The 11516-nt window shown below is 33.7% G+C and overlaps 1 protein-coding gene across 1 annotated transcript in view; it reads left to right on the top strand.

The window, feature by feature from the left end:
* Nucleotides 1-6666: 6666 nt before the first annotated feature.
* LOC111089931 (P protein-like) overlaps nucleotides 6667-11516 on the top strand; it is a 25444-nt gene continuing 20594 nt past the window's right edge. Inside the window, exons 1-2 of the mRNA XM_022403219.1 lie at nucleotides 6667-6879; nucleotides 9504-9587. Coding sequence (XP_022258927.1) covers nucleotides 6857-6879; nucleotides 9504-9587 — 107 coding nt within the window. The 5' untranslated portion in view covers nucleotides 6667-6856. The remainder of the gene's footprint in view (nucleotides 6880-9503; nucleotides 9588-11516) is intronic.

The following is an 11516-nucleotide window of genomic DNA, read 5'->3' as shown; positions in this document are numbered from 1 at the left end:
TTACATCACGCTACCGTTCGCGCTCTTTACAAAACTTCTTCGTTCAAATCTATTTTCCTGTCAATGTTCCCATCTTCATTAAAAGGCGTAAGATGACAAAAACAAGATCTTGACGAATTTCTCAGTAATGTGCCTTGGTTATGGTAGGTAATTCGAAGAAAAAATAAAGTGTTACTGTTTCTTATTTGTAGAAGGTTTAAAAGGAAAGATCACAACATAATGAACTAATTCATCACAATACCTGAAAACGCTGAGTTCACCTTTTTGAAAAATGGAATGGTCTTTACTTTTACTCTCGATCAACAATCAAATATTTTTCTCTTGAATTATGAATAAAACGAATGGATTAAAATATCTAACTAAATTATTTAGAACATGTCATTACATGTTTAGAACCCCTTGTTTTCATACAGTGGATCTATAATACGTCATTACATGTTTAGAAATCTACTAGACATCCCGTGACCCGTTGGGTCACCCTCTATTCAGAGGTTATGAAGAATTCAAGCTAATTTCAATGTTGCACCGAAATGAAGGTTTATTTTGATACTTGAAAATAGAATAAATTTATATTAACATGTATTTGGTTTTTCCTAATTCTAAACGCTTTTCCTTTTCTTGTTGAAATCGAATTTCTTATCAGTATGAAATTCATATGACGACATTCTTGTTCTTTACTTGGACGCTTGTTTTAATACAATGGGGTTAGAATACATCATTACATTTTAAAACTGCTTGTTTTAATACAATGGGGTTAGAACACGTCATTACATGTTTAGAACTGCTTGTTTTAATACAATGGGGTTAGAATACATCATTACATTTTAAAACTGCTTGTTTTAATACAATGGGGTTAGAACACGTCATTACATGTTTAGAACTGCTTGTTTACATATAGTGAGGTTTATTTCACCAAATTGTGATTAGTATGTTACGGTCTAAAATGAACACGCCGCTACAATCGGGGTTCAACGACAAAAAACAATGTATTCACAATAACAACATTTAGAAATACATTCAACACGTACCAAAACACAGTTAATAAAGAAGTGTCTGGCCAGGACTTCTATCAATATGAATAAACAATTTATCATGAATATTAATAAATAAAAATAATGGAATCGGGGAAAAGAACCAGAAAGAAAAACAAACTAATTAAAAAAATACAATAAATCCATAATACATTTGAATATCAATAACAATATCGATAAGAGAAATAACTATACCCTTCCATAACTATCACGTGAACCTCTCTTAGTGAAGTAAGAGAAGTCAACGATAGGTGTTGACTAGCTGTCTTCCTTGTAGTCTATGAGTTTTTATGATGAGGGACGTGTAGCTAATTCTGAACAAAGAAACAAGCATAATCTAAACCATTAATCTATTTCTTCTTTGGAATATTTCTGTCGTTGAGCAACTTAAGCTTCACGTTATAAAATATTAGATTAAATACAGACAGACTGCTAGCGCAGGACAGTACAGTCGAGAGACTAAGCAACAATCATTATTGTCAAAGATTCACCATGGCATTGACCACCAGTATAACTAATCCTTCAGTGGTGGTCAGCCATATCGACTATAGGTCAGGAAGCCTTAAAATGTCCGAACCTAAAACCTCAGGCGTCTCATTCTTTCAGAGGGTTGGGTGGGTGTCCTTCTTTCTCCATAGCTGTGTCTGTCTTCATGAATGGACAATAAGTGTTACTTCAGCTCTGTACCATAGTCTGCAGTAAAGAATCTCTTTAAGTTCCCGACCTCTATGTGGGTCCCACTCCACCTTTCTCCTTCTTCTATAAAATAAACTATAATCTAACGAACTCTGCCGAGCCTCTATAAGACTGGTAACATTTTGTTACAACTTTATTTCACACTATTAATCTAACGATTATGTTTTCAATCTACTAGGTTCGTTTTCTATGATCATATTTACCTGAAAGTTAAAGTCTATTATCAATCTATGTCGCAACCCACAATTCTAGGAGCCATTCAAAATCGTGAAATATGATTTGCTGCATCTCCTTTTACATATTCGCCTGGAAAAGACAGCCACAAGCTAAACTTTCAAATATTTTTATGGAAACAAACACTGTAGATTTTATACATATATATATAAAAGCTGATACAACCATTAACGTACTAAACTAACATCACTGTCTAGCAGCAAGTAAATAACACTTGCAAAGTAGAAATTCAAAATAAAAAAATATAATTCCACTTCCAGATCAAACACAACATTTTTACGGGATGAAACAGAATTTGTATTTAAAAAAAATGAAATGGTAAAATGAATTCAAGACCTCTAGTACCCTTGTGGGACAACGATAAGTCTACGGATTTACAACGCTAAAATCATGGGTTCCATTCCCTTCGGTGGACACAATAGATAGCTCGATGTGGCGTTACTATAAACACCCAAACATTCGTGACCTGTACTCCTGCCATCTGTTGAATTTAACGAAAAAACAATTTCTTCAAATAACTAATTTACAAAGTTTTTGGTGATATAGTGCTGCCATCTATGGATGACTCAGTTAAAAGTATAACAAGCATTCTGTTGTAATTCAATCTATCCTATTTTTTTAATTATAAGGCTATGTCTCTAGGGTAAAGATAATAAAGTTGTTATGTAGTGGAACTTCAGTTATAGTGTGCATTCAGATATCAGCTCTAACCAGTTGTGAAGGTATACTTAGTGATATACTGTGTAATGAGACTGATGGTTAGTGGACTGGAGACACATATATCAACTGGTTATATACTGTGTAATGAGACTGACGGTTAGTGAAGTGGAGAAATACATATTAACTAGTAATATACTGTCTAATGAGACTGTTGGTTAGTGGACTGGAGACATATACATCACATGGTTATATGCTGTGTAATGAGACTAATAACTAATAGACTGGAGACATACATATTATCTGGTAATATACTGCGTAATGAGACTGACAGTTAGTGGACTGGAGATATATACATCACATGGTTATATACTGTGTAATGCGACTGATGGTTAGTGAACTAGAGACACATATATCACCTGGTCTTACACTGTGTAATGAGACTAATGACTAGTGAACTAGAGACATATACATCACATGGTTATATACTGTGTAATGAGACTAATGACTAATGGACTAGAGACATACATATTAACTGGTTATATACTGTGTAATGAGACCAATGACTAATGGCCTGGCGACATAAATATTAACTGGTTATATACGGTGTAATGAGACTAATGACTAATGGACTGGAGACATACATATTAACTGGTTATATAGTGTGTAATGAGACTAATGACTATTGAACTGGAGACATATACATCACATGGTTATATACGGTGTAATGAGACTGATGGTTAGTGAACTGGAGACACATATATCACCTGGTCTCATACTGTGTAATGAGACTAATGACTAATGAAATGGAGACATACATATTAACTGGTTATATACGGTGTAATGAGACTAATGACTACTGGACAGGAGACATATATCAACTGGTTATATACTGTGTAATGGGACTGATGGTTAGTGGACTGGAGACACATATATCACCTGGTCTCATACTGTGTAATGCGACTAATGACTAGTGAACTGGAGACATATACATCACATGGTTATATACTGTGTAATGCGACTAATGACTAATGGACTGGAGACATACATATTAACTGGTTATATACTGTGTAGTGCGACTAATGACTAATGGACTGGAGACATACATATTAACTGGTTATATACTGTGTAATGGGACTGATGGTCAGTGGACATATATCACCTAGTTATATACTGTGTAATGGGACTAATGACTAATGGACTGGAGACATACATATTAACTGGTTATATACTGTGTAATGGGACTGATGGTCAGTGGACATATATCACCTAGTTATATACTGTGTAATGGGACTGATGGTCAGTGGACATATATCACCTAGTTATATACTGTGTAATGAGACTAATGACTAATGGACTGGAGACATACATATTAACTGGTTATATACTGTGTAATGAGACTAATGACTATTGAACTGGAGACATATACATCACATGGTTATATACGGTGTAATGACACTAATGACTAATGGACTGGAGACATTCATATTAACTGGTTATATACTGTGTAATGAGACTGATGGTTAGTGGACTGGAGACACATATATCATCTGGTTATACACTGTGTAATGAGACTAATGACTAATGGACTGGAGACATTCATATTAACTGGTTATATACTGTGTAATGAGACTGATGGTTAGTGAACTGGAGACACATATATCACTTGATTATATACTGTGTAATAAGAGTGATGGTTTGTTGACTGGACACATACATATTAACTGGTTATATACTATGTAATGAGACTGATGGTTAGTGAACTGGAGACACATATATCACCTGGTTATATACTATGTAATGAGACTGATGGTTAGTGAACTGGAGACATATATCAACTGGTTATATACTGTGTAATGAGACTAATGACTAATGGACTGGAGACATACATATTAACTGGTTATATAATGTGTAATGGGACTGATAGTTAGTGGACCGGACACACACATATATCACGTATTTATATACTGTGTAATGAGACTAATGACTAGTAAACTGGAAACATATACATTACATGGTTATATACTGTGTAATGAGACTAATGACTAATGGACTGGAGACATACATATTAACTGGTTATATACTGTGTAACGATACTGATGGTTTGTTGACTGGAGACATATATATCAACTGGTTATATACTGTGTAATGAGACTGACGACTGTTGTACTAGAGACATATATATCACCTGGTTATACATTGTGTAATGAGGAGGGTGTATTCTACTGTACCAATGTGTGTTTTCTGATAAAAAATAAGGTAATAATTTCAATGTGTTCGATAAGTTACTGCTGTAAAATTTCATAATATGGACATTCCTTTACTAAATAAATATATGTATAAGCCGTAGCGAAAGACAGTAGTCGACCAGTGACTTGTTGTAAGCATCTCTTCCCTATGGTATCTTGGGTATATCAGTAATGCTGATATCCCTCCTTGTTTGTGTTTGTCGCTAGGGTTGACACACTTTATAATCTAATTGTGAATAAACTACATAACACGGTAAGAAGATTGACCAATGGCCCCTTGCCTGTACACAGAACTCAGGTAGGGTCATTTCAGTAACGGATTCACACCAGCAAGTAATAGAAGAATGAAAACAGTCAGATCCACTATATTCCATTATACCATTAGGCCTATTCTGGATATTTTAATAGAATATATATATATATATTCACTTCTGAAAACTGAAAGTAAAGAAACAATTTAACCTACAACTGAAAATATTTATAAATATTCCTTGTCATTAGGTGTTGAAATTTTGCTCTTATACCAATGTTGTCGAACCCCGGATTTTGATCGTTGTAAGTCCGTAAACTTATCGTTAACCAACCACTGATCTCATATGCCATAATGATACTACTATGATTTATGCTACTGATAATACATATATTCCATCAACATTATAAAAACCTATAATAAGGATATATCTTTATCGAAATGTTTGTTGGAGAGGAAAATGGAATGACTTTTTAGTGAGAGTTTGACATGCTGTGAGTTAAGAGTTCGAGGTTTCTTTTATCTATATGAAAATGATAAATCAACGAAACCTTTTATTGTGAATGTGTAACGATTACTATACTGTTTGGGGATCTTTCACCTTTACGCACGGGATCCGGACATTTTGTTACTGGGCATTTCGTTACCGCCACATTGTTACTATGACAACTTGTGACGAAGGCATTTATGTTACATCATTTTTGTGTGACATGGCAAGTTTCTATTACGAATACTAATTTTGTGGCAGGGAGTTTTTAAAATACAAATTTGACTGGTGACAAGAATAAACAATGATAATAGATCATAAATTGTACAATCATTTGGGGACGATTCCAAAATTACATAACGCTATAAGGGTGAGAGGGTGTCTGAGCCCGAGACCACTTTTCGCAAGTGGGGGGCCCTTTGCCTGGTGTCTATGAAACCATTCATGATGGCCTTCTGGCCATTCCTTGAAGAAGTTAAAAACTCAATCCTCAGACACTCCATCCCCATCAAAGGAAAACACTTGTCAAACTAAACACAAACTGATCTCTCTGCTAGATAAAATTTGTCAAACTTGAAAACTTTTGATCCCTCTCTACCAGAGTGGGGTGAGGGGTGTACTCTGGTGCTTGAGATGTTACAGTAACTTGCATGCCGTAACGAAAGGTCCATGTCACAAGCTGTCCGTAACGAATTGTACCAGACTCGTACATAAAGAGCCCCATTCATGTGACGAGGCTTCAACACCATTGTAAGAACTGCAGCACAGTGCCTTATCAGGAGTGTCGACGGTCGCGTGTCACTCTTAGTTACAATTCTTACCTGTACACAACCACTAGGTCTACTTTCAGGAGTACTCCCAGAAAGATAACATTGTTTCCAATTGCCATGGAGATAAACAGACGAATTGTTTTTACGTAAGACCTATTGATGTGGAGTTTAATTGTGTTGAGGAGCAAAGTCCTACATTTCGTCATCTTCAAATAAGTATTTGTTAAAGTCACAAGGTTTATCGAAGCAGTGTTTGTAGTTATCAGTGTCGTTTTTATGTGGTGTTTTCTCCCCCGTCTTTTCCAGCCAGAATAATCAGTCTCTAAGTTTATAAGCGTGTTTTCAGTTTCTGATGGTAGAAATCAAGGAAACCGTGTTCGATCATTAGGGAAAGGAAACCGTAAAGAAAGCCCATGAATATTTTGATATTTTCAAAATAAAAGTAAACGAATATTTGTTCCAGATAAACCTCAGAAATTAAAATGGAGTCAAAGAAAAAAAGAAGGTAAGAAAATATTAGTCGATCCTGTTTTTATATATAGATCTGAAAAACAAACAGGAATTCTCTATCTTCATAGAGGTTATCAAAACCAGCCTTTCTCTGAGAACAAATATAAGAATAGATTCGAAAAGAAACTGTTTCAACCGTTAGGGTCTCGCGGAACAAGCTAATATTGGAAACTGTTTCAACCGGTAGGGCCTAGCGGAACAAGCTAGTATTGGAAACTGTTTCAACCGGTAGGGCCTCGCGGAACAAGCTAATATTGGAAACTGTTTCTTTACTTTAATTATATAAACAATGGAACTTCATTGGCTTTTCTTATGTTTATATAGAAATGGAGTGTCGAGAGTTTTTCTTTACTTTAATTATATAAACAATGGAACTTAATTGGCTTTCCTTATGTTTATATAGAAATGGAGTGTCGTGAGTTTTTCTTTACTTTAATTATATAAATAATGGAACTTCATTGGCTTTCCTTATGTTTATACAAAATGGAGTGTCGTGAGTTTTTCTTTACTTTAATTATATAAACAATGGAACTTCATTGGCTTTCCTTATGTTTATATAGAAATGGAGTGTCGTGAGATTTTATTTAATTATATAAACAATGGAACTTCATTGACTTTCCTTATGTTTATATAGAAATGGAGTGTCGTGAGTTTTTCTTTACTTTAATTATATAAATAATGGAACTTCATTGGCTTTCCTTATGTTTATATAAAAATGGAGTGTCGTGAGTTTTTCTTTACTTTAATTATATAAACAATGGAACTTCAATGGCTTTCCTTATGTTTATACAAAAATGGAGTGTCGTGAGTTTTTTATGTCCATTCACTTGTGTTATGAAGAAGCAAGGTTTCTTTGTGAAAACAAAATCATATATAAATAACATGTTTATCTAATCAGATTTTTATAAATAATTCTTGCATTTTTTCCATACGTCTGTAAACTACAATTTACACCCATTTCTAGTCTTTTATATTGATTACTTTTCTCTTTTAATTGTATTATCTGCATTTCAGTATTTTTTTAATTTATCAAATACTTTATTGCATGTTCTATATCGTGATAAAATAATTTTGTATTTTCGCAGAAATTACAAAACGTTACTAATTTCAAAACTGCGCAGTTGAAATTAATTTTCTTTAATCACTAGATGTCGCTAATTGTAGTGTTGCTTTCGAAATTAGAACTAAGTGCTTCAATGTACGGAGATTAGTTTATCAAGTTCCTAAACACCGTGTTTAAATAGAGATTCTCAACGTAATATCTCTAATACCGTGATATCAAGAATGAATTTAACTGGCTGCAAATTTTCTTATCATGCAGTGATACGAAAACTTCCATTGTATAACAGATTCCTTTCTAGGGGGCGGATACTTAACAAAAATTTCGATTGTTACACTACCTCAACTAAATTAAAACACACCATTCTCTGTCATTGAAAGGAATTTTTTATACACCTTGTACGAACTGAAAAGTGCATTTAAACTACATCTGGCAATCAATAATAGAACCATATAATTCAATACACAGAACACAGATTTATTTCACAAAAGAGATTTACCTAAGTTACCATTCTGTAAAATCACTAGATGGCGCTGTTAAAACCAATCCTGAATACACGATATAGGACTTCGAACTTTTTATACATTTGTATTATAACAATGTGCAATGCAATTCTTCTGTAACTACATTGGTATATTTACAGAGGCACAACATTGAACATTGTTATATAACTAATACAGTTCCAAAAGCAGTGCATTATCCATTGTTATATTAAATGTATTACAACAATGTACAATGCAGTGCTTCTGCAACTATATTTTTAATATAACAATTTCAGTGTCCAGCATCAGTTACTATTCACTGTGTTTAATAACAATGAAGTCAGTGGCTATCATCAGTTACTATTTAAGGTGGTTAATAACATTGAGGTCAGTGGCCATCATCGATTACTATTTATGGTGTTTAATAACACTGAGGTCAGTGGCCAGTTACTATTTAATGTGTCTAATAATACTAAAGTCAGTGGCCAACATGAGGTACTATTTAAGGTGTTTGATAACACTGAGAACAGTGGTCAGCTACTATTTAATGTGTATAATCATACTGAGGTCAGTGACCATCATCACTTACTATATAAGGTGTTTTATAACACTGAAGTCATTGGTCATCATCAGTTACTATTTAAGGTGTTTTATAACACTGAAGTTAGTGGCCGTCATCAGTTACTATTTAAGGTGTTTAATAACACTGAAGTCAATGGCCAACATGAGTTACTATTTAAGGTGTTTTAAAACACTGAAGTCAGTGGTCATCATCAGTTGGTATTTAAGGTGTTTTAAAACACTGAGGCCAGTTACTATTTAAGGTGTTTTATAATGATAAGGCTAATATCACTAACCAAAATTACTGTACTTGATGAAGTTAACATATAGTTCGAACCCTGTTTTGTGTACAAACCAATATAAAATTTCTAGGATTACTGGTGGTTCGCTTCCTTAGTCTAATAACACTGTCCATGATATTTGAGCATGATTTGCTGAATATTATTTAACCCTAGAATTACCGACAATTTCTACTGAAAACTAACTGATGAACTCTGTATCATTTGTTTCTTCTAGTGTTAGTTTCGATCAGAACGTGCGGAAAATATTGCCATCAGCGCCGCCTGTGGGAAGTATCGAAGATAAGGATCCGGAAGATGTGTATGCAAGTTTCGGTTTTAGCTACTCTCTAGCAGGAGGAGACAGATTTAAGGTTTTTTTAAACTTAATCATCCAAAATTGAAATCAAGTTAAAAGTATAAGATCTTAGAATGAAGTGTTATAGTCATAATCTTGATAATTCAGCCTAATCCTGACTAATTCTTAAGTGTGTAATAATTATTTTAAAAAATTATCATTCATCTAAACAAATTCTGGTGGCTTTTATGAGAACTAATTAAATATGATATTTAAACAATTTTCAATAAAATTAGAATTATTTCAAGTTATATACGTATAGGTATTGACATATAGCAGTTAAAATAAATAGGACAATGTTCAAATGTATTAAAATTCAAATACTGATTTTTTTAGGTTTATAGTCATACCTAAAACACTTTAGATAGCAAAGATATAAATGTAGAATGTAACAAGGATGTTCAAGCTTGTTGTAATCATAATAATCACGTTGGTTCACGGTAAAGTTTTGGTTTTTATATATCACCCAGTACATCCCCTTTGTTCGTATTCAAAATTGTTTGTTTCTTACAAATTGTTGGAAAATCATATAAAACCAGAAGCGATAGTTTTACTGTAGTATCGTTTATCTTCTCGTATAACGTAACAAAACCCAAAAAACATCAACTTATCTCAATGTCATCACAAGTTGTCGCACTAAGTTACATCACCGTTATCGCAAGAAAATCAAATAGGATTCTGGTAGCAGTCATTTTAATTTTATACTGACGTCACCACAGTAAAAAATTGCTGCGTTAAGTGTCCCTTATGTGACGTCATTTTAGTATCTACTGATTGACTGACAGACAACAACTACTGCATAGTGGTGCGAGTGATTGAAGCAGGTGATCCTTCCATACGGCCTTTTGGGGGGGCTTTCGGGGAAATTCTAGTTGTTTATGCTGCGAAACTAAGGCAACAAGAAACGCCAGAACATCGAAATATATGCATCCCTATATCTTATTTTTGTTTGTTCGTTGTTAAGTGCAAATTTATTCAATGAGCTACCTGTGCTCTACTCCCCGTTATAGGCCCCAGATTTGTCGTTGAGCCACCGGCGGATATCTCCTAATTTGAAACAAAATGCAGCAATCTACTAGTTATCGCGATGTGACGCAACATGGTCACACAAATGAATCATGTATGCCTACAGTTGCTATATAAACTGTAACTTACGTGATTTATTATTTATTTTATACTGTACTTAATTTCTCAAATCGAGGGCTGCTTTCTAGCATAGGTTCGTATATATGTTTAAAGTATTAAGCATTTTGAGTTATCACTTTAATGTTTTAATCAGTTTTTTTGTTATTATACACCTGTTTAATATATTAATCTGGTTGTTTATAGTACATCTGTTTGATGTATTGACCTGCTTGTTTATACATTATCTGTCGAATTCCTTCATCTGGTTTTTATTATACTATTATAACATGGTTGTTTATATATTACCTATTGTTTGTTTACGAATGAGCCAGGCGTGGCCTTGTGGTTAGCAAACACGAACATTGAATCCGAGGGCTCATATTTAGTAGTCTGATAACGCGAAACGTTCTCTCTACATTTGGAGCCGTGCGTTCGTTAAAGGAGTGACAGTCAAATACATCTATTTGGTCAGACAACAGTAACGAAGGATATAGGTGTCTAACTGTCTTCCAACTAATACATTATTTCAAAATCAGGGAAAGTTATACCTATCTATATGTGAGTTGTGATTAATGTCATATAATGTTCTAATATCTGAGTGAATATATTATGTGTTTAAGGTTGTAATCTTCTTGATCATATATTACGAGTTTGAAGTATTATCCTGGTTGTTTGTACGATATCTGCTTAATGTATTAGCTTTCCTGTTTATATATTATGTGATCAATGTTCTAATTTGGTTATTTATATATCTTATATGTGTAAATA

Source organism: Limulus polyphemus, unplaced genomic scaffold, assembly GCF_000517525.1.
Source record: "Limulus polyphemus unplaced genomic scaffold, Limulus_polyphemus-2.1.2 Scaffold7917, whole genome shotgun sequence".
Classification (NCBI taxonomy): domain Eukaryota; kingdom Metazoa; phylum Arthropoda; class Merostomata; order Xiphosura; family Limulidae; genus Limulus; species Limulus polyphemus.
Note: the sequence above shows the minus strand (reverse complement) of the source record. Positions and strands in the feature narration are given on the sequence as shown.